General features: G+C 46.9%; 2 protein-coding genes across 7 annotated transcripts in view; both read right to left on the bottom strand.

The window, feature by feature from the left end:
- MRPS25 (mitochondrial ribosomal protein S25) overlaps positions 1 to 4,420 on the bottom strand; it is a 65,551-nt gene extending 61,131 nt beyond the window's left edge. For 2 of the 3 annotated variants that reach the window (XM_054504567.2, XM_045904287.3), the window contains exon 1: positions 4,151 to 4,418. In XM_054504567.2, coding sequence (XP_054360542.1) covers positions 4,151 to 4,284 — 134 coding nt within the window. In that variant the 5' untranslated portion in view covers positions 4,285 to 4,418. Of the gene's footprint in view, positions 1 to 4,150 lie in introns of all 3 variants that reach the window. The other variant, XM_054504566.2, reaches the window with a different exon arrangement.
- Positions 4,421 to 9,482: 5,062 nt separating this feature from the next.
- The window catches only part of RBSN (rabenosyn, RAB effector), a 28,077-nt gene continuing 13,637 nt past the window's right edge, over positions 9,483 to 23,922 (bottom strand). For all 4 annotated transcript variants that reach the window (XM_045904288.3, XM_045904289.3, XM_054504563.2 and 1 more), the window contains 6 exons: positions 22,637 to 22,878; positions 20,656 to 20,726; positions 16,576 to 16,662; positions 15,387 to 15,489; positions 14,235 to 14,339; positions 9,483 to 13,352 (listed from right to left, as the gene is read on the bottom strand). In XM_045904288.3, coding sequence (XP_045760244.1) covers positions 12,234 to 13,352; positions 14,235 to 14,339; positions 15,387 to 15,489; positions 16,576 to 16,662; positions 20,656 to 20,726; positions 22,637 to 22,878 — 1,727 coding nt within the window. In that variant the 3' untranslated portion in view covers positions 9,483 to 12,233. The remainder of the gene's footprint in view (positions 13,353 to 14,234; positions 14,340 to 15,386; positions 15,490 to 16,575; positions 16,663 to 20,655; positions 20,727 to 22,636; positions 22,879 to 23,922) is intronic.

The following is a 23,922-nucleotide window of genomic DNA, read 5'->3' on the forward strand; positions in this document are numbered from 1 at the left end:
CCACATCGGGCTCCACGCTCAGCACAGAGTCTGCTTGGGATTCTCTCCCTTCCCCTCTGCCCCCATGCACTCATCCAAACACACACACTCTCTTTCTCTCAAATAAATAAATAAATAAAATCTTAAAAAAAAATGTTTTACAGTTCAGCCACAAAAGCCACAAACAGGCAGAAACCCAAAGAGCCTATCATCTTATGAAGAGATTCTCAATACCTTCCCAATAGTCATGTAAGTTAAAATAGGATTCTTTTCCACCTGTTAGATTGCTAAAGATTAAAAAAAAACAACAAAAAGAAGTTACAGAAATCAGGATACACTTCCTTAAGAATTGGTTTAACCTCTTTGGAGGTCAATTTGGAACTAGCAAAATATAGAAAGCATAGATCTTGACAGTGATTTCACTGCTTTTAGACATTTTTACACCTGAATGCAAAGACATTATTTGTTACAGCAAAGGAACAGAAACAACAAACGTCCTTCGAGAGAGGACTAATTAGGACACAGCTACATGTCTGGCTCCCTCTCCACCTGCTCTCCATCCTAAAGTGCTAACCTACATGGGCTATGAGGTGGGCTTCCTTGACCTCTGACTTCATGTTGGGTTTGGCCAACAATGAGTGCTGGCAAGACTGAAAGGAGAGGGCAGAGTCAAAGTATTCTTTCCCTGACTCATCTCCTGGCTGAGTCCCAGGCTCTTGTCAGGCAGCCCTCTCCCCGTCACTTCTGCAAGCCTAGACCTGAGGTCCTGCACGGTCCCTTATGGTTTCTTTTCCCCATCCTTGCCCATACCTCTGTAAATAGTCCCTTAATTAAAGGCTCCCCAAATGATCCTAATTTAAATGTGCCCTCTGCTTCCTCCTGCGACCCTGCCCCACATCAGATGACAGACAGGTGCGAGTGATACATGGGACAGTAACACAGTCACCCAGCTTTACCACTTCTCAGCTGTCTGAGCCAGGACAAGTTACTGCTCTGTGCCTCAATGTTTATGCCAAGATGCTGGCAATGCAGGACAACCAGTCCATAGTGGAGCTTGTAATTCGTTTTTAAGATGAATTGATAGAATCAACAGAAGGCAACTGTGTGACCATTTACTTGGGGAGACTTCCATAACCGGGGCAGAATCTGCAAGCAAAACAAAGCAAAAGCAAGGACAATTATTAACTCCAGGGAAAACAAAAAGCTTTGCAAAAACAAAAAGGAAAAAATAATCATAGTACTCTAATTGGTCCAACTGTGTACAGTGTTCACAGTCGTATTAATTTAAACATTGAATATTGTTCTAGCCAAAGTTCTGAAATGACTATCCTGGGAGGATGAAGAGCTGAGTAATATGCATGTGTTGGGTTGGGGAATGGCAATAGTGGGGAAAGAGCTAAATTCTCATCTTCCATAGTGGCAAGACAACAGATAAAGCCTAAACCTAGAAAAGGAAGAAACAGCTCTCCAAGTATGGTATTTAACTATGCAAGGGAAACGCTAATGAAATGGTTAGAGTTGTAGAAGTTGTTGCCTCTAGGGGAGGCAGTGGAGGTAAGGTCCTACTATATGCCTTGCATCACGACAGCACACAAGGCTCGAAGCTCCAAAGCTGAATTTACCTTCCTGGGCTTATGACGTCTCTGCTCAATTACCACCCCACAGCAGAGGATCTCAACATCGTACAAAGAAACCAGGGCATATCCATGCAGGAATTGCTCACACCTAGAACTACTAGGGCAAAAACTCAACAGGAATTTGTTTGTGTTGTTTTTTTGTTTTTAAAAGATTTATTTATTTATTTGACAGAGAGAGAGAGAGAAAGCACACAGTGGGGAGGGGTAGAGGGAGAGAGAATCTCAGGGAGACTCCCTGCTGAGCATGAAGCCCAACATAGGCCTCCATCTCATGACCTGAGCCAAAATCAAGACTCAGACACTTAACCAAATGAGCCACCCAGGTGCCCCCTCGACAGGAAGATGTAAACGGTTTGTGAAACCTGAGAACAAAGTTGATAATAGTAGGTAACCTTTAGTTGAGCACCTGCTGTACATGCCAGACACCTTAGGCATTTTAATACTTGAATCTTCACAATGACCCTGCAAGGTGGGGTTTTATAACTAAGCAAACAGGTCAGAAAAGTAAACTGCCCTAGGTCACGCAACCAGTAAATGAAAGAAGAGGGCTGTGTGCAGCTGGACCTCAGCCACTCTTCTGTCACCATCAAATTACCAAATTCACCTAGATCCTGAGGCTCAGGATGGACACAGAACTCAAAAAATGCTAGCAGCTGTTACTTTTTTTTATTGCACCTGAAAGGCAAGAACATCTGGCAAAGGTGAGCAGGGACTTAGCCCTCAGACACTAAGGCAGCTCCCCACACACCCAGCAGACACCCGAGACTATGGCTGGCCTGGGGAAGTATACTGGTGTACTTGGAATGGAGGTGATCCAGGGAGGGACAGCTGAAATGCTAAGAGTATATGAACAAGCAAAGGCCGGTGGGGCTGGAAAGGGCAAGTCCGGTAGACTCAAACCCAAGGGCACGAAATCCACAAGGGCATACACAGGCTCTTACCATTCGGAACAATGAAGCACAGAATGGCTGTTTGGCTCTTATTTACCTACAGGGTATTAAAATACTTGAACTGCAAGTATAAGGCCTGCAGGTCTATTCTGATAGACTGATCATTTAAAAAACCAGAGATTTATATAAAAATCTGAATTTCTGGCTTCTTGACAAGTCAGAAATTCTCCGTGGGCCCACTAAGCCGTAGCCAAGCAGTGAATGGCCCCTGGGTGACAGGGCACATTTTCCCAATCTGAGCAGGCCCATCCAGACTGCTTCCCTCCTTTCTGGTACTGCCCCACCTCTGCTGATTCCTAGCGTGGACGGATGGGATGCACAGTGAGTTATGAAGGAGTATCCGGGTGCCCATTCACCCCTAGACCCAGGTCTTCCAGAAGCCATCAGCCCACCTGTTCCCATGCAAGCAGCTACAAGTTTTTGGCTTCACCTGTGGACAACAAATAGCTAGGAGGTAGCTTCTGGCTATCCTGAACAGCTGTGCAGCAAAAGCCCCTCACCAGGGGGGGACCATACCCTACTGGGAGCACTTCCCCAGCCCATTTTGATCCACCCAGTCCCAAAGCTTCTGAAGGACAAGACTTCTTCTTAGGCACTGTTGAATCCCCAGCTCACAGCATGGGGCCAAGCATTCAGTAGGCAATCAGTAAATTTATACCTAATACCTGAAAAGCCCAAAGCACCGCTGCTGCCTCAAGGTTCAATTCAAACACTTCTTTTCTAAGCTTCCATTTAAGGAGCTCTCACTCTGCTCCATGCTGAAAAGCCACCCCAAGGAGTTTAAGGTGGGGGTGGGGGTGGGGGGCGGCGGTGGGGGTATGGAGCCTGGGGCTACACAGCTGACATAATCAATTATGAGAGGGACGAGTCCTGCAGCGGAGAAGCCCGTTCACAGCTACGGCTCACCACCACTCACCAGCCAGCGTGGTGCCCTGGGCAAGCAAGTTACTAACATCTCTGTGCGTTTCTTCATCCCTAGAATAGGGATAACCATGGGGCTTCTATAAACATCAAATGAGACAATGCATGACAAACATTCAGAAGCACGCCGCACACAGAAGGGCTCAGTAAGTGCTAGCAGCTGTTACTTCTTTCACTACATCCCACAGCGGCTCTGGACATAGGTATCATGCCAGTTTGGGACAATAAGGAGCAACTCGCCCAAAGCCAGCAGTTGTTAGAGCTGGGACCTAAACAGGGTCCGTGGCCTCTGGGCTTGGCTCCATCCAGAGCAGAACGTGCGCCGCTGCTCCCCACTGCTCGCCGGCCAGGCACAGGTAGTTAAGGAGACTCCGGCCTCCCCGGGTTAGCCTAGTCCTCCAGCGGGGAGGAAGGGGAAGGGGTGGGAGACCCTTGTCCTCCGCTCCCCGACCTCAGTCACGACTGCCCCTGGCACAGCGCGGCCCTGCTGTCCTCAGTCTCCTCGTCTGTAAAATGGGGCCAATGGCACCCAGCTCAGGAGGCCAGCCTCGGGATCAAGTAGCACCCAGAGCAGCTCCAGGTCTCAGCGTTACTAGCACGTCATTACAGCGAGCAGGGTACGTCCGCGCGGCCTGGGGGCGGCCTCAAAGGGCTCCGACTGACCTGGCGCCCTCGCCCAGCTCCCCGTGCGTGTTGTAGTTCACCGTCATGACCTTCACTGAGTCCTTGAACACTACGTCTCCCTGGCCCAGGTACTGGAGGGTGCGGCGGATCGGGAAGCGGCCCTTCATGGGCATGGCGGCGGAGGGGTCGGGCCGCGGGCTTAGCCGCGAGGACAGACCCAAAGCAGCCGACGCTGCTGGCCCGACGAACCTCACACCGCTTCGCCTCCTCGCTGGTTTCCACTTCCCGCGCAGACGCACAGGAGACGCCTCCCGGCGGGCAGCGCACGCGCGCGCCGCGGAGCAGCTTGGAACTTGTAGTCCCGGCCAGCGTTGGCTTAGGGTTTGGGGCGGGGATCCCGCTAGTACACCTTCGCTTTAGAACACCCACCCGGAACTTATGCTTTTCACACTCTGTAAATTAGCCTCTCCCCACCCCCACCCCGCAAGGGAAAATATTTTTAAATAGACTCAAACTCAGTCAAACAACAGAATTACAGTTGGAAATAAACCAAGAAGAGCTGCGTTCAGATTCCAAGTGGGCTACTAACTTGCTCTTCAACCTCAAGTAAGTTTTTCTTTTTTTTTTTAAGATTTTTATTTACTTATTTGACAGAGAGACAGCGAGAGAGGGAACCCAAGCAGGGGGAGTGGGAGAGGGAGAAGCAGGCTCCCCACTGATCAGGGAGCCCGATGCAGGGCTCCATCCCAGGACTCTGGGATCATGACCTGAGCCGAAGGCAGATGCTCAACGACTGAGCCACCCAGGCGCCCAAATAAGTCAGTTTTTCTCTCTCAACTTCTCCGAATTCAAAATGAAGTGTTCCAAGTGCACAATTTCTAACATTTACTATAAAAACTGATTTGCAAAAGGGGGGGGAGGCAAGTTTGGAAACTACCCCTTCCTGGTTTACCCACTTAACAGCTCTGGACCACAATTTGTTCATAAGCGAAAGGTGGATGAGATGCATTTCTGAAGTATGCTTACTGATCTAAGAAAGTTTTTACTTCTCCTTCACTTTTGAAGGATAATTTTGCCAGCTATAGAATTCTAGGTGAATGGGGGTTTTCTTTCAACATTTTATTACTCCACTTTTCTTGAATGTTCCTGAGGAGTAGTCAGCTATAATTCTTTGTCTTTTCTGTAAGATTTTTTCTTCTTCTGGCTTCTTTCAAGATTTTCTCTGGTTTATGCAGTTTGAATAAGATATACCTACATACAGATGGGGCGCCTGGGTGGCCGGGAATGTTAAGCCTCAGCCTCTTGGTTTCCACTGAGGTCACCGTCTCAGGGTCCAGATATCTCAACCCTGAGTGGGGCTTGGTTCTCAGCGGGGAGTCTGCTTGAGATTCCCCTCTTCCTCTGCCCCTCCCCCAAGCACACTTTCTCTCAAATAATCTTTTTTTTAATTTTATTATGTTATGTTAGTCACCATACATTACATCATTAGTTTTTGATGTAGTGTTCCATGATTCATTGTGTGTAACACCCAGTGCTCCATGCAGAATGTGCCCTCCTTAATACCCATCACCAGGCTAACCCATCCTCCCACTCCCCTCCCCTCTCTCAAATAATCTTAAAAAAAGATATACCTATGTATAGACATTTGATATTTATCCTACTTGATATTGATCCTACTCTGAGCTTCCAGGATCTGTCATTAATTTTGGAAGGTTCTCAGCCATCATTACCTCAAATATTTCTTCTCCCTTCATTCTTTTTTTTCTTCTGGTGTTCCAGTTACATATATTACATCTTTTGAAATTGTCACATTGTTTTCGGATATTTTGTTCTGGGTTTGTTTTTCATTCTTTTCTCTCAGCATTTCAGTTAGGGAAGTTTCTATTGACCTATCTTCAAGCTCACTGATTCTTTCCGCAGTTGTGTCCAGTTGGTTGATGAGCCCTTTAAAGGTATTCTTCATTTGTTAGTGTTTTTGATTTGCTAACATTTCCTGTTGACTATTTCTAAGAGTTTTCTTATCTCTGCTTACATTACCCATATGTTCTTGCATACTATTTTTTATCTTGAGACTCTTTAATATATTTATCAGTTATTTTAAATTTCCTGTCTGATAATTCCAACATCTGTGTCATAGAAATCTGATGCTTGCTGTGTCTCATCAACTGTGTTTTTTTTTTTTTAATTGCCTTTTAGCATGCTTAAAATTTTTTGCTGAAGGCCCAACAATATTGGCTGTATTGGATAATAGGAACTTAAGTAAATGAACCTCTAGAATGAGGATTTATGTTAATCTGGCTAGGAGTTGAGTTGTGTTTAATGTTTGCTGTAGCTGTAGGTCCAGAGGCTTCAAATTCCTCTAGTGTCGGGGAGGGGGGTGGGAGGATGGGTTAGCCTGGTGGTGGGTATTGAGGAGGGCACATTCTGCATGGAGCACTGGGTGTTATGCACAAACAATAAATCATGGAACACTTCATCTAAAACTAATGATGTAATGTGTGGGGATTAACATAAGAATAAAAAAAAAATTCCTCTAGTGTCTTTGTGGTGGTAAGGTGTGTGGGGGGGGGGGTGGGAAGCATTCTATAATCCGATGAAATCTCAGTATTTAGTGGGCCTGTGTCTTTGGGCTGTGACCTTCACAAGTATTTCTTTCTTTTTTTTTTTTAAGATTTTTATTTATTTATTTTAACAGAGATAGAGAGCACAAGCAGGCAGAGCGGCAGACAGAGGGAGAGGGAGAAGCAGGCTCTCCGCCGAGCAGGGAGCCCGATGCGGAGCTCGATCCCAGGACCCAGGGATCATGACCGGAGCCGAAGGCAGCGGCTTAACCGACTGAGCCACCCAGGCGCCCCTGGTATTCTTAATCTCATTCTCTGATATTATAATAAAAAAATAAATAAATATTCTTAATCTCATTCTGTGATATTATAATAAATAAATAATTTATATATATATATATTTGTGGTCTTTCTTCCTGACTCATGAAACCCTTGTAATTTCCCTAATGATAATATAGGAGCATCTTTTATTTCTTTAAGATTTTATTTTTAAGTAATCTCTATACCCAACGTGGGGCTGAAACTCACAACCCCGAGATCAAGACTCACATCCTCCACTGACTGAGCTGGCCAGGTGCCCCCGGGAGCATTTTTTGTCATAATATCTGGGTTTTGTCCCTGTTCCTGAATTAGCTCTGGAGAGATAAAGATGAAAAGAGCATCTTTTGTTATCATAATAAGCCCCCTTTAACCACACCAGTTAATGCAAATGAGGGGGCTTTTGGAAACCCCCTAAGGATGGGGGATTGGTTGCCACAGATGATTAGTTGGAATTTTCAGCCCCAGCCCCCTAACCTCTGGGGAGGGGAAAGGGGCTGGAGGTTGAGTTAATCACAAATGGCCAATGATTTTAATCAATCATGCCTATGTAATGAAGCCTCCATTAAAAATACCCTAACCATGGGCATCTGGGCGGCTCAGCCAGTCGGTTAAGCATCCGCCTTCGGCTCAGGTCATGGTCCCAGAGTCCTAGGATCGAGTCCCGCATCGGGCTCCTTGCTCAGCAGAGAGCCTGCTTCTCCCCCTCCCTCTGCTGCACCCCTGCTTGTTCTCTCTCTCTCTAATAAATAAAATCTTTTTTAAAAAATACCCTAACCAAAGGGGTTGGGAGAGCTTCTAGGAGGATGAACACATCAGTGATAGTGCAGGGAGAGTGGTGCAGAGGGCATGGAAGCTCTATGCCCTGTATTCTATATCTTGCCCTATGCATCTCTTCTATCTAGTTGTTCCTAAATTGTATTCTTTTATAATTAACCAGTAATCTAGCAAGCCATTATAGCAAATTATCAAACTCAGGGAGAGGCTTGTGGGAACCCTGGCTTATAGCCTGTGAGCTAGAAGTACCAGAGACTTACACTTGTCATTGGCATCTGAAGTAGGGGGCAGTCTTGTGGCGCTGAGCCCTTAATGTGTGGGATCAGGTGCTAACTCCAGATAGTGTCAGAACAGAGTTGAATTTGTAGGACACGCAGCTGGTGTCAAAGAATTGGTTGGTGTGGGAAAACCCCATATACATTTAGTGCCAACGTGTGTGAGTTGGGGCATCTAGGTGGTGCAGTCAGTTAAGCATCCCACTGTTGGTTTCAACTCAGAAACGTCCTTCCCTGGGTAGGATTAGACTTTGGTACAGTCTTTTCCCCTGAGGAATGCTCAGAGTTTATTTTACAAAGATTACTCTTCCCCTTCCCCTGCCAGAGCCACCAGGGAATCTTTCTCAGCAATTAGCTGTGAAAACCAGGTGGGGTTCCTGGAGGTAAAACCATAAAGGTGTGCGTGGTGTCCCTTGGGCTGTGGCCCCCAGGAGTTCCTTACTATCCAGTGCTGGTCCACACTCAGCCTCCCACATTCCAACAGTGTGTTCCTACCAGCTATGGCTCCAGTGGCTTCTGCTCCAGGTGACTCTCCAGATTTCAAGGCAGCAGTTTGCCCTGCACTCAGTTCTCTGATGCGTCCAAGGAGAGTCATTGATTTTCTTTGTCCAGCTTTCTCTTGATGTAAGGACAGGAGTGACAACTTCAAAACTCCTTGTGTGCCTGACCTGAAACCAGAAGTCCTTTCTGAAGTGGGGTGTTTATTTCCCTCTCTGAAGTATTTTAAAAACTGTGCTAGGCTGCTGAAGAGTTTCAGGCAGAAGTTTTGATCTTAAAGTCCACAGAAGGCACTTCCTATGGATGAAATGTCCCTTCCCACATTAGAAACATGAGTGTCCATATACAACACAGGCCACAGTGCTTGGGCACTCCCGCTGTGCCTGACCCAGGTGGAACCCCTCTTGCTACTTAGGGCAAAGCGAGTCAGGCAGCCCAGGCTTTATTTAAATCCTTATTCTACCACTGACAGGCTGTGTGACCCCCTGCCAGGCTAACCTCTCTCAACCTGTTTATCTGCCAGATAAATACCCGAGTAACTACCGCACAGGCCTGCTGGCAGAGCTAAAAGGGGAATATGTGAAAAGGTCGCACAGCCTGGCACAAATGGCAGCTGTAAGGTTCCTCAACCTCTCTGAGCCTCAGTTTCTTCTAGCCTGAAATGAGGTTGATAGGATCGTTAAAAGGTCTTGCACTACTCTGGTGTGAAACAATTCATCTGATCAACACTGCAGGAATAACTGGGGATAAGGGCAGAAGTGGAACCCACATTTACCCCATTAACAGCCTAGTGACCTTTTGTCCAGAGGCCTCAACCACACAGTTAACATAGGAGCTGGGGCTATCTTCTGATATTCAGATGATAATCAAAGGGAGGGGCCAGAGATGTTATCTGGTAATTCTCTTTCAATACACATGCACATACACACACATACACCCAACCACTAACATGTTAGTTTATTTTTTAAAAAAGGTTCCAATACAAGGCCCCAGAGTAGTGCATGCAAACAATGACCCTCAAGCTGTCATTGTCAGATGACCAGTACAATCTGCTTCGATAGTCTGTGACCTGGTAAAGAGACCAGCTTCTCTGAGTACCAAGGCCTAATTATGCCAATTTATGTCCAACCTACCACCTGGTACATGATGACTCCGAAGTACACTTTAGTATCCGAACAGCAAAGACACATTGAGCTGCAAGTACAATGAGTAAGTGTCCTTAGTGTATTAGACATGGAAAAATACAAACAAGGCGTAAAAAAGAAAAGCCAACTTCATTTGATGCCTGAATTCCCAAAGTCTCTTCCATACATGACCTAGGCCTAGGGATATTTGCCAATGCTGCATCAGGAACTTGCTCATTTTCTCGTGAGATGGAGCTGTTTGCCTTGAAGGACTGCAGGAAGAGTGAAATACTCACATCAGGTAAGCACTTGAAGCTGTGGCTGCAATTCATAGGCCATCTTTATCTACCCTGACGATAACCCATCTCTGTAAATCCAACTTTGTGCTGTGTGAATTCTGGGAAATGTTAGGGATAGAGAATTCTAATTCCGGTCAGGCCTATGACTATAGGAGAATATAGCCATGGAAGAATTCATGGAAGAATACACCCATGGAAGAATTCAATCACATCAGAAGGTTTTAGTTTGGTTTAGTATATTCAGTGTTTTTTGTTTTAAGTTTAAAAATAATGTTTCTTATATGTGTGGTTCTTAATGCTCTTAGTTACTTACAGATTGCTACCTGGGTTGACTTCAGGAAAAGGTATGTTCAGTAAACTAGTCTGAATTGAAATCACTAGCTAATGAAGAGATATATTCTCATGAGAAAAGTATTTATGATGGAAAGCAGCATTTAGCTTCCGGAACTACCTGCTTTTTGGTGCAGAGTGTCGTCCTCTTCGATCAGAGAGCAATGACAGACTAGCAGTAGGAAGCATGCCAGCCAGCCACGAAACCCTCCACAACGACAGCAGGAAGGGCATGAGAAGGAAGAAAGATGCCTTACCAGGCAATACTTTAGATACCTGGTTGTCAACTTCCCAACCACAATAATCAACAAGGCTGGGAACTTGGTTGACATTAGTAATCCACTCATATTCCTTTGTGAACAGAACCCCAACGCAAAGCATCCTCCACACACCCTCCACCCATATCCCATTCCCACACCTCTATGCAAAATCTTTTCATTCAGCCCAAAGATCCAACAGATGCCAAAGAAATGTGAATAGTGTCAACAAAAATACAGACTACCTTTACACCACAGTTCTTCAAACATTCTCAAGACCAACAAGGGTCTTCCCAGAAGGTAACAAAATGAATCTCAGCTCTCACACCAGTAATCAGTGAAAGGATGACCCATAGTTAGTTAAGGGGTATAAAGTGACTAGTGGTCAGTTATTGTTCTTTAATCAGAAACCCCTAATTGCAGGAACTCTACCTAGAGCTGAGCACACTTGAGTATCATGATGTCAGACATCAGTTAAAGCACCAGAGCTAAATTAACAATTTCCCTTTTTGCCCTTAATTGATGAAGAGTTCAAGTACTGCGGTGCTACTGGAATGATCCTGGATTGTGCCTCTTCAAACACTTCCGTTTCTTAATACTAAACATTGGTAGGAAAATACCCCACTGGTGCCCCCGGTCAGGACAGGATGAACCAAAAGGGAAGAAGGCTAATCAACTAGCCCTGAAAATCATTTTATCTTTTGACTCAGGGAAGCTTCCATTCTCCTGGCAATGTTCCACAAAAGCTTCCTGATTACCAATCCTAAATTATAGACTGGGCCCTCTGAAAAAGCCCAAGTCAGAGTAATTTCACCAAAGTTCTAGAGGGAGCTTTTGCTGGGGACAGACAATTGTTCCATCAGTCATTCAGAGCAACATTTGGGTAGACAACTCTGCTCCCAAATACTACTGCCTCCATCATCCGAAAAGTTCACCACTCCTATTTTCTAAATAGACCATGGTCAGACCCAGTGATCCCCCTGCACTGACGTTTAGCCTCCTGAAAGAGACAAACAAGGACTTAAACTGACAGGGAAATGCCCTGGTAAAACATCACCCCCCCATCACCCCCTCTTAAAAAGAGGTGCTGGGCTCTCCTGGGTCTAAACTACTGGCTTCATAGCAGTAGCTCCCCCTTCTGCCGCACAGGTGGGATGTACCCAGCAGGGTAGAGGAAGCCCCAGGTGAAAGAACCCACAGCCTAGGGGGACAGACTTCTGTCAGACCAGAGTAAGGTTTAAAGGAATCCATCGAGTCTGTCTTGGCCAAAGAAAGTGCCCTATATAATACTGCATCAAGACCAAAGACTAGGCAGGAGCAAGTGGACACACGAGGGCTGCCCAAGAGAACTGCCTTTAGTTCTACTCAGTAATGAAAATTTAAAATCCCTTCTAAAGGGAAAACCCGATTCAAAAAAACAAAAACAAAAAATATTTTTTAAAAAGCCCAGGAAATACAGCAAATGAATGCTGATTCTTCCTGTTCTGGTTTCCACTTTATTATTCAACTGTAGTGGAAAAACCTCCAAGTGCACAGCACGAAACAGCAGATTCCCTGCCCTAACCTGTGTGCATCTTAGTTGTCACCCTTCCTCCTTCCCCACTGGGCCCACCAGCCCTGTCCTGCTCCACAGGCTCCTGCCAGGCCCTGGGCCCAAAGATGCCCCGTCCACAGTCAGTGGGGTCAGTCGGTGCCCCCCTTCTGTTTGGCCAGGGTGCGCTTCAGCTCCCTCAGGTTCTCTGTCAGCACTTCCACCTCATCCAGGCGGCCACACTGCTTGGCATCAAAAATGTACGCCTTGATGTTATCAATCTGCTGGAGGAGGAGCTCCTCCTCTATGGGCTCCTCGCCCTCTGGCCCACTGTCACTGTCCATCTCAAAGGGGTTACCAGGAACAGGAGGGCTTGAGGGCCTCTGGTGGGGATGCTCATCTTCCTCATCAAAGGGGTTGGGCGCTGAACTATCTGGGTTAGTGAAGGGATTCCCTGCGACAGCCTCCTCTTCTTCTTCCTCAAAAGGATTGTATTCTTTGAGGATGGAGACTGAAGGGCCAAAGGAATGCTCTGCGGCAGGAGGGCTGGTAGTGCCCCCTGCTGTGGGGCTGGAGGGGTCTTCCTCATAGAAGGGGTTTAGGGAGGCCAGCTCATTTTGCTGTGAAATCATGCTCTGGGGGAAGAATTCCTGGCCAAGGGCTGGGGGTCCAGACCACACTCTGGCTGGCTCGAGAGCTGAGCTGGGCGCAGGGGGCTCCGCAGCTGCACTGCTCTGAACTGAGGAAGAGCCTAGATCCAAAGCATAAGCAAGGTGGGTACGAGGCTCCCTGCCAGGCTCCAGCTGAAAAGGCCTGATTTCTCGGAAGTCCAGGGACCGAGTCCGTGTATGTAGGGACGCGGCCCGGAATTGCTCCCTCTCTCGTTCCCACTCCCGTTCACAAAGCCTCTGCAGCTGTTCTCGCTGCAGGTCCTCCTCCTCGGCCTGCCTCCGGGACAGCTCAATGGCCTTCTCCGTCTGCTGCTGGTCATACTCATCCTGCAACTGCCGCAGGTTTTCCTGCAGTGTGCGCACTTCGTCTGTCCGCCCGGCAGCCTTGGCCTGCCTAATAAATGATGTGATGTTGTGGATCTGCTGGAGGAGGGGGTCCGAGTCTTCACTCTGCCCCAGACTTCCTGACAGCGGGAGCCAGCCCTCAGCCTTTCTCAGGGGGGCAGGTCCCCCTCGAAGGGACACCACCTCCCCGTTGGCCGCACGAGACGCCAGGTCACTCCGCCTTTCCTCAAACCGTTGCTGGGATTCCAGGACAACCTGGGGAGACATCAAAGCCAAAGAGAAGAAATACAGTCACCAGGCCAACAGCAGCCACACCATCAGCCACCCCTACAGTCCCACTGTCCCTGTGCTGATGAGACTCCAAATGCCCACCTCAGGACTAAGGTATCCAACTGCTAAGTCAAATCATGCTTTTGGTTTTAGGGGAAAGAAGGGACAGAGCCTGATTTTCAAAACTAAATTAATGACAGGGCGCCTGGGTGGCTCAGTCGTTAAGCGTCTGCCTTCGGCTCAGGTCATGATCCCAGGGTCCTGGGATGGAGCCCCGCATTGGGCTCCCTGCTCAGCGGGAAGCCTGCTTCTCCCTCTCCCACTCCCCCTGCTTGTGTTCCTGCTCTCGCTATCTCTCTCTGTCAAATAAATAAATAAAATCTTTAAAAAAAAAAAAACCTAAATTAATGACAGTAACTTAAGGGATAAGATTTTCTCAATTTTAGATTCGCTGGCCATAGGCTTGTCTTAAACCTCTGAGGTCTAGTATCACTCATCCACACTAGACTCTCACACGATATTAAATGCGCACATTATTTTGATTAGTGTTGCATATTCCAAAGCATTCTACAAAGAGCTCCCTGGTATCTGGGTCCTCTGCAACCTGTGCTACAGGGAGAACTGGCAGCCTCCATGGTATTCTGGACGAGAAAAAATCAGCACGATCTCTGAAAGGCAAATAGGTCTGACCTGGGAAGAAAAATAACTATTCTGAGTCTACAGAGGAGAGGCCAGAAACGAACAGAAGAGAGATGCAAACCAGACAGCACTGAGTTCTGATTTAACATGATCTCAAAGAGGGCCGCTTGGGAGCCTGGGGCGGCCTCTGGGCTCAAGAGGCCGCCAGCATCCCTGCGTTTCACTTGCCTGTCTCTCCAGGATCCTCTTCCTCTCCATTTCCTGTTTCCTTTTCTTTTTCAGTTCCTCAAACTGTTCTCTGGTTGGCAGTGACATCAAACCCAGCAACTTTTCCTGTAGGGAGTCATGGACAATTTTGTATTTAAATCCTTTTAGGAAGAAAATGAGCCTAATGAAGTCTGTTTGTAAGATTCTATCCAAGCCCCACACCCCCGCTACCCCCTCCCTGCTCTAGGTTTTTCCACAGCACTTTTCACCATCTTAGAAATTCTATATTGTAGTTGGTTTTTGTCTATCTCCTTCCAAAAAAAAGCTTTATGAGAACAGGAATGTCTTTTTGTTCATGTCAGGACACGCAGCACCTAGCACATTGCCTGGTACACAGTAGGCACTCACCGAGTGACTGCTGAATACAACACTAGTCAAAAGGAGAAGGGGCCTAATTCTCTGCAACACGGTGTTGGAAAACTAACCAAACAGAGCTCGCTCTGTCATTAAGCCCAGATGTGGTTCACTGTGGCTCTCCCAAGGGGTGTTCTAGGTAGAAGCAACTCAGCTCTAACCACCCAGGGTTAGTCTGCCTATGAACAATCAGCTGTTTCCTCCCAAGCAATGGCCCAGGAAGAGTCCCTCGGGAGCTTATCCTGAGGAAGAAATGGCATGTATCAGTATGTCTGTCAGGCTGTACTCACACTAGCAAAAAGCAAGAATCTATCAGATGCCCAATGAAAGGGGAATAATTAAATAAAGGATGGTGCACAGAAAGTCGTATTCTGCAGCCATTCAAATAGTAACTATTTAAATGAAGACTACGTAAGAAGTGCTTATGATATAAAATTCAGTGTTAAAAAGAGAAGACATAAATTTGTAACTATGCACTAATCATAACTACTTTATATAACAAATGCAAATGAAAATAAAGGGAGGAAAATATACCAGAATGATGTGTAATAGTATTGGGGACAAAGGATTAAGAAGTTTTTACTTTTCTCTGTAATTCAGATTTTTCTCTAAATGTGGCATAATTATATTTACAATTTTAAAAAATAATAAATGTACAAACAGAGAACAAACCATTGGCATGGTCTGCCTTCTGAGAGGCAGAAAAGCAGGGGAAGCAAATGAGACGTTTCTTTGAGAAATGAGACAGGATGGCTTTACCTGCACAAACAGCGTAGCTGAGTATCTGATCATCCTCTGCAGCCGCAAAGTGTTTGGATGTGGTGGAGGGTCCTGGTTCAAGCCTAAGGTTAAGATCTTCTTACTGAATTGAAACAAACACATCGATGTAACAGGTGCTGCCAGCCCCAGAAACAAGGGTTAAATCTCTGAGTTGCCGGGCTTTTGTGCCAGGACCATCCGCGGAGGAAGCAGGTTAAAGACTCCACAGAATGTCCTTGAAGGCAAAGCCCATTCCTTACCCTCTGGTTGTACCCAAAGCCCCTGACACAGCACAGGGTGTCTAACCAACACTCAGCCATCGAGGAACCGACCACACATGCAGGGCCAACTTCATGGGTGAGTGACCCGTGCCTGGTTTAATATTCTGGTGTCACTGTCTTAAAATTCTTTTTTTTTTTTTAATGGGAGCAGGGCCTGGGGGGCCAGTGAGGGACTCCCCGGGCCCCTGGAGTGGGCTGAGGTGGGAAAGGCAGGAAGCAACTGGCTTTGCCAGGCTGGTACACAAGCTGAAACTGGGCCAGGGGGTTTGTGGACAGTGCTGGGGGCAACACTGGGCAGCAGGAGGCCACAGCCACTCCAAGACCCACATCTTAAAATTCTTAATAATTCTTGCTTTTTCATTTTACCCTAGGTCCCACAAATTACATAGTCAGTCCTGCACAGATGGATGGACAAGGCCTCCTCATCTCAGTTCTCCCTCTGAATCACTATGCTTTCTATACCTCAAAGGGCTGATTTAACCCCAACAGCCAGTCCATGGTTAAAAAGCCGCTGTTGACTTGAAGAAAAAATCTGAGTTTCTATCCTGGCTCCACCGCTTTGCTAGCTGTGATGCATCTTCTCACCTACAAAGTAAGGGTATTAATCCCCACCACCCGGCTAACTTGGTTGAATAAATGAGATGTGGATACAACCAATGGCTGGTACAAAGATGGTGTCAATAATCAGTTCCTACTTCTTTAATAATGATGAACATTAGAAATCTTAACCAAGTTACTGAGATGTGGTGAGTGCCAGAGCCGGCACCTACCTCAGCCTGTTCCTCACACGTACTCTCTGTCACCAGGACTCTGGGTAAGCTCGGGCCCGACAGCCACCCTCCCGCCCCACTGAAACCGCATCTCCTCCACTCAAGGCAGCAAGTCAGACATCACCTAACAGGCCTTACCTTAAAGCATCTATGAGCTCGTACACTTTCTGCACTTCCACTCGAAGGTCACTGGCATGTTCCAGGCTGTAGGTTGTCTCCCCAGCACTAAGGAAAAATCACGGAAATGTTTGATTCAAGTTTCACCTCTAAAGGTTTAGGGTCTTACAAAGGGAGACACAGCTAATTCTCTCCAAGTGGTATTATTTCACACTCTTGTATATAATGCAGGGCTCATTCCTTTAAGTGCTAATCAACTGGAAGCTGCTTTTAATTTGCAGACGCCACAGGAGCAGATTTGTGCCTAGGCCTTTAAGGACTAGCTCTTACGCTCATCACCAAGATAAATGCAAATGAACTACTTCAACCTACTTTCCCTAAACAATTTCACTATACCTAGTAAGACATATGAAGTGGTTTACTAAATAAGCTGGTTACCCTATATCCCAGGAGAAAGCAGCTGGCTTTTCTCACTCAAACACTACCCCCAGGGAGAAAAGGAACAATGAGAAAGCTGACCAAGGAAACCCCAACACCTAGCAATACCCAGCACAGCATCGTATCGATTGCCAATGCTCCTGGGCCTCATTAACAATTGCTCCCTACATGAGAAAAGCACTTTGACACCAAATCAAGCAGGGAGGAGACAGGGGATAACTGCCCAGGGTGGAGCAGGGGGCTGCAGGGAAGGTCAGAGATGGCTTCATTCCACTTAACTCAGAGGAACAGCAGCAGTTATTATGTGATCTTAGAACTGTTCATTTACAAGTGTGTCACCCCGTCAGGCCTGAAATGCAAGGGCAATGATGATGGCTTATCATTTTTATCCTCAGTAACTAGCACATGGCCAAGCTTCGTCAGTGCTCACTGAAAAGAAAAACACTTCAGAAGATCTTGCAGCTGTTAATGCAGCCTCAGCAACGGCCACTCGGCTCCCTTCCTGAGGCATCAGCAATTTAAGTTAAATAAGCAGAAAGGACTGCTGCGCTGACCTGGTTTACCATCTACAAGACAGCCCTAGCTGGAAAAATCTTGGTGTGTGCTGTAATTGGAGGATCCTATTGGATGTTGGCTTCATCATCTCAAACCGCATAGTTTGCAAAAAGAACATCAGACCAGAATTAGGAATGCTTGCACTTTGTCTTGATATCTCGAAGTCACATGGAAAATAACACGGTTGGCTCAAATCTGAAAGCACCCTCCCCCCCAACCCCCACCCCTGGTCTCAGTCTCAACCACACATATTCCCCACAGAGCCCCTATCACGTCTGGAGTTATCTTGCTCATGATTTGTTCACTTGATTATGGCTGTGTTCCCATGGTAATGAAGCTCCAGGGCAGTGGACACAGTCTGCACTGTTCATTGCTACATCCCCAGTACCTCAAATAGTATTGGCACATAACTAGTGTTCAGTAAATACCCACAGAGTGAGTGAGGGGGGAAAATGTGCTCAAAGCCCTTTAGAACCAGTCTTTGGAGAGCGAGTAGGAGTTAGACATCTGGAAATGTGCTCAGCGATGGTAGTTTCCCAGCTGGATGGGGAGGCCCAGTGACCCACAGCTGCGTCTGAGGCACAAAGCAAGAAAAACAACAGACTCAGGGGAAGGAGCCCCCTGGGTAATGACGTCATGAGGGAAAGTTGAGTGCCAGCTCAGACTGCCAGGAACACAGTTCTCCTTGCTGACATCCAGGAAGAAGATAGTCCTGCTCTAATTTCAGACCAGTGGGCACAGGTGGGAGGAGGGATGTTGATTCCAGTAAGTTCCAGGTAGGAAAAGAACATGAGACAGGTGCTACAAGCCAAGGATTCTCCATTTAGGGGAGGTAGATATCAGAAGCACTTGAGCTGCTTCTCCCAGCCTACTCACAGGGAGGCTATATGCTCCATTGATTGAAATTATTGCTCAGTGAACTGCAGGTAGAAAAGAAAACGTGTCCTTTCCTCCTGTTTTTCAGAACCAGTGCTCTTGGAATGAAAAGAGGAAGAACGGGGTATAGAAAGTGCAAATATAAGGGAAGAGAGGCCCTAGGACTGTTGTGGCTGAGAGGGCTGGAGAAACAGGGTGTCCTCCCCTTATCCGGTCTGCTGCCAGGGGCTGCAGACACCCAGTTGCTAGGATTGGAGGAAATGGGGGTGGTCTACAATGGTTTCCCTACCTCTTTTCTGTTCCCTTCCCACCTCTTTCCCCTCCCCATGGGCTGGCATACACTGGGGGAGGGAACAGGAACTGGAAGAAGAGCCCCAGAGCAAGAGTAGAGGCAGGGAGACATGCAAGAGAAGGGGTGTTTTGCCACAGACCAACCATGTTTAGCCGTTCATATTTTGTAAGTCAGACATTTACAGACTCCTAAGTTAGGAAACTCCTTAAGGACCATGTAAATGAAAAAGTTCATTTTCTTTTCATGTGAGATTCACATCATAGACTTAGAATGTGGTCACTGCCATCATGAAGGAAAAGCCAAGCTTTGTGTTTTTTGTTTGTTTTTAAGTAGGCTCCATGCCCAACATGGGGCTTGAACTCATGACCCTGAGATTAAGAGTCACATGCTCTACTGACTGAGCCAGACAGGTGCCCCAAGCTTTGTTTTGTGGAGACAATATAACACATTGCCACAGTAAATGGGCAAATAAAAATACAGGTTTGTTCTAAACAAGGCACATTTAATTCCACATGCATCACTACAAAGGTGGCAGGTGGGCAATACAGGCTTAAGACAAAGGCCGATAATCCTCACATAGAGAGCACACAACTGTTTTTCTGCAGATTGGGAAAAGACTTGCTGCGATCTGATTCTAGTGGTAGCACTTCAAATTCTAGCTCACGTATCACTAACCTGCAGAAGGAGCAATGCTCTTAAGAGAGTGTCAGCATATTTTTTCTGCAAAGGACCAGATAATAATATTTTTAGCTTTGCAGGCCAGATAGTCTCTGTCACAAATGTTCAACTCTGCTGCTGTAGTTGTAGTTTGCAGTTAAAATCAAACAAATGGGCATGGCTATGCACCAGTAAAATTTTATTCATTAAAAAAATGGCAATAACAAGCATTGGCAAGGATATGGAGAAACTGAAACGCACATGCATTGCTGGCGGAAATGTAAAGTGGTGCAGTCATTTTGGAAAACAGTCTGGCAGTGCCTCAGAAAATTTAAAATCTAGAGTTACCATATGACCCAGTGACTCCACACCTAGGTATAAACCCAAAAGAAATAAAATTATATGTCCACAAAAAAACTTATACAGGAATATTCACTGAAGCATTATTCATAATAGCGAGAAGTGGAAAAACCCAAATGTTCATCAACGGACTAATGGGTACACAAAATGTGGTCTATCCATACAATGCATTTGCACGAGTGGAATGGAACGCTAACACGTGCCGCCACGAGGGTGAATCTTGAAAACACTACACTATGTGAAAGAAGCCAGACACAAAGGATCATGTATTTATATGAAATGTCCCAAAGAGGTGAATCCATAGACAGAAAGCAGACCAGTGGTCACCAGGGAGAGGGGAAATACGCAATGACTAGTAATGGGGGTGGGGTTTCTCTGGATGATAAAAATGGTTTGGAATTAAGACAGCAATGACGGTTGAATGACTCCGTGAAGAACCACTGACCTGTACACATTAAAAGGGTGTGTAAATTATTAACTTTTTTGGTGTGTAAGTTATATTTTAGTTAAAAAAAGAAACAGATGGCAGGTTAGATTTGGCCCATGGGCTGAGGTGTGCCAACCCCTGTTCTAAAGGAAATGCCTGCTCTAAGCCTGAAGCAGTAGCCCCCCTCTCCCGCCCCGGGGCAGGCACCTGAGGCACACTGTCCTTGCTCACCTCCAGATGCCACACTCGGCAGCGGTGCCTACTGTCTGAGGCCCTTCCCTAACCTGCTCCATCAGAACTGGGGCCCCTTGAACATGGCTACCAGAGGACTGTAACACGTGCCACACAGAAATACAGACATGATAAAGACTCTCCACAGTTGGTCACAGAAGAAAAGCAGCCAGAATTAAGATTTTCATTTTCAGCTACTGAGGAGCTACGCTAAAGTGCCCACAAACAATCGTCACTGAATTAGAAAAACTGAGGAATAGCTTACTTTAATGATGCTGCCATCCTGATGTATTCGGGAGCTTTTTGGTCAACTTTCTCCATGCAAAGTCGTAATTTCTAAGAACAAAACAAAAGAGGTGAGCGGTGCTCTCAAGGTACAAAACAGTTATGCTGCATCAACAGAGACGTATTTTAAATGTACAATTTCCGGGGCACCTGGCTGGCTCAGTCGGTAGAGCATGCAACTCAATCTCTGGGTTGTGAGTTCAGGCCCCACATTGGGTGTGGAGCCTACTTAAAAAAAAATTTTTTTTTAATGTACAGTTGGAAATATGCAGAGTGTTTTTTTGTTTGTTTTTATTGTTGTTATCAATTTCCTGATTTACAAACCTCCTTTACAAGCAGTAAATCTTGCAGGAAGGAAAAAAAGTGAGGGCAGAACTTTTGACAGGATGTTTTTGCAGGGAGCAAGGCCTTCCAGGACATAAGCCAGTGAGTTTACCAAGGCAGAGGAAAGGAACTGGTGGCTACATTCTCTCTCTGCCAGGTGATGAAAGATACTAGCAAACGGTACTGCCAGGGCTCACTTCAAAAATGAAGGAAGGAAAAAGCATTTACAAAAATGAGTTATCAGGTCATGAACTCCATACACAGGATGGGTAATGGCTACATCTGCAGCTCAGGGCTGGGTTTCATTAACACCATTTCTAGTAGTCTAAGTATTTTTCTGGTGATTCCAGAAATGCAGCCATTATGACCCACAGACTTGCTAACAGTGACCATTCAGCAATCAGCAGACAAATATACAGACGATCCCAGACTTACAATGGTTAGACTTCATGATTTTTCAACTTTACAATGGTGCGAAAGAGATACTCATTTAGTAGGAATGGAACTTGGAGCTTTGAGTGTGGATCTTTGCCCAGACTGGCGACATGCAGTAGGACACCTTCCCGTGACGCTGGGCGGTGGCAGCCGCCGCAGCTCCAGGCCAGCCGCGTGATCACAGGGTCAGCCGCCGATACCCTTAGGACCACCCTGTACTCACTCAGCCTTCTGCTTCTCACTTTCAGCACGGTATCCAGTAAGTTACACGATCCACTCAGCACTTTGTTATCCAACAGATTTGTGTTAGAGGCTTCTGCCCAACTGCACGCTAACGTCACTGTTCCCAGCACGGTTAGTGTAGGCCAGGCTGCCACACTATGATGTTTGGTATGTTTGGTGTATTAAAGACAATTTCGACTTGCGATATTTTCAACTCAGGATGGCTTTATCAGGACGTGGCCCCACTGTAAGTGGAGGAAGGCCCAGGCGCTCCTCTGCTCAGGGTTCTACATGCGCTGCTACCTCCACCAGGCTGATCTCCCCCTTCCCATCTCCCATCACCTGCTTATGAAACCTCCAGCTGGCTAATCCTTCTCAGCCTGCAGGTCCCCCCAGCCACTGGGAGTGAGGCAGACTCACTCCCCGTCTGACTCTGAATCCCCCGTTTTTGCACGACCCTATGTTCCTCTCAAAGTATGCATCTACTGAATGTGTTTTGGGATTGCTGGTGGTAATGACAGCTGAGGCATTTGAATGGACTTAAAAGGGAAGCTCTATGCCCATGGGCAGTCACTCAAACCTGTAAAGCCTGAAGCTCCCAAGTGAATTTCCCAGGACTCTTCTGGCCCACTGTTCATACCTGATCCAGCTCCACTACTCCTCATATGCAAATCCTGTCCACACCGAATGGCAACCATCCTTCCTCCTCTTGCCCCTGGGCCACCAAAGTCTCCAACCTCCTGCTTTCAAGTGGGCAAGGAGGGGTGAGGGAACAAGGTTGTTGCAACATACCCAGGATGACTCTGTGAATCACCCAGGGCCCTAGCTAGGAAACCGTACCAGGGCCCTTTAGCAGAAAGTAAAAATGATTCAAAGAACAACTTCCCAAAGCATTCTCCAAAATATGCAGGCATGCACATAACATGTAACAGCCAAATCTGCATCTCAAATCAGACCCAGGACCACACCCGGTGAGTCACCTCATAGAGCTTTACAATGTCGGGGGTGTGCTCCTTCTCATCAATCTGCTGCTCTCTCTTGAGCAGCGTGTCCTTGCAGTGTGTACAGCAGCGGATCCGGTCGTCATCCTTTTCATCCAGGACGGAGCTTACACTGCTCACGCTGCTGATACTGCCCCGGCGGGAGCCATGGACACTGTTGGGTGACTGGCTGGGGCTGGTGTGGGTGCTCAGGGAATCTCTGCTGGCACTGGTGAGCTTGTCTGTAAAGCACAACACAGGACAGGTGGCAATGAGCCCGCAGCATCCCATCACCCCACCGCTCACAACAGAGGGGAGGCCACAGGTGCTGATGCAGGCTCGTCTATGGGCAAGAAGCACCACACCTTCGCCTTCCTGGGGTCAGGCTCTGTGGTGGGAGGGACTCCCAATGCCAGCCAGGAAAAAGCCAGACAGCCTAGGAAGGTCTCTCTCTGAGGCTCTGAAGCCCATTCCTAGCCTGACCCAACACGATCCACATTCTCCCCAGACCGTCCTGACGGACTTCCCCACTCCCAAATACCTGACTCCTGCCCCTTCCAAGGCTCAGCTCAAATGGTCCATCCTTCTGGAAGCCCTACTCTATTCCTTGAGGCAAAGCAATATGCCCTTCCTATCAGGTCCCACCATGTCATCCCTCTTTGAGCACATTCCTCTCTTCTCCCTGCATGACAGTCCTACGTATACCCCGAGCTGCTCTGTGAATCTGGGAGGGTACGAACGGTCTTATTCATACCTGTACCCCAATATAGCCAACGGGGCTACCCCATAGCACCTGCCCAGTAAATGTTAATTAGCACAAGATAAGAAAGGTGAATAGTGTCTCAAAAGCATAGCTTACGAAGGCTCAGGTGAAACAGAAAGTCAGTTTCAGGGAGAACGGGAAGGTATCAAGGTAATGTGTGCCTGCCGGATGTCAGAACGGGACGGAGGAAGCATCTGCTTCCGTCCCACATTGTCCAGATGCTCCATAGCCAACAGCACATGCAGAGTCAGCGGAACTCCCCAGGGTTGCAAAACCACCTCAAATGTCCCAGAATTGGCCCAAAGCCCAAGAGATCATCTTTAGCAACTTTTAACCAGTTGAGACTCAAAGTTCTACACCCTCTGGTTCCACCTAACATTGTAGCCACCATCCCCATAATTCTCAAACGTGTCCTCTATACTCCCCCAACTATTCTATTTGCTCATTTACTAACCTTCCCCCAGGGAAGGGCCCTTTGCTCCTGCTCTGCACTCTACCCAGGATCCCTCCTGCCCTACCTCTT

This window comes from Mirounga angustirostris, unplaced genomic scaffold (assembly GCF_029215605.1).
Source record: "Mirounga angustirostris isolate CCGP_5_RB_7025 unplaced genomic scaffold, mMirAng1.0.hap1 SCAF_1, whole genome shotgun sequence".
NCBI classification, from domain to species: Eukaryota; Metazoa; Chordata; class Mammalia; order Carnivora; family Phocidae; genus Mirounga; species Mirounga angustirostris.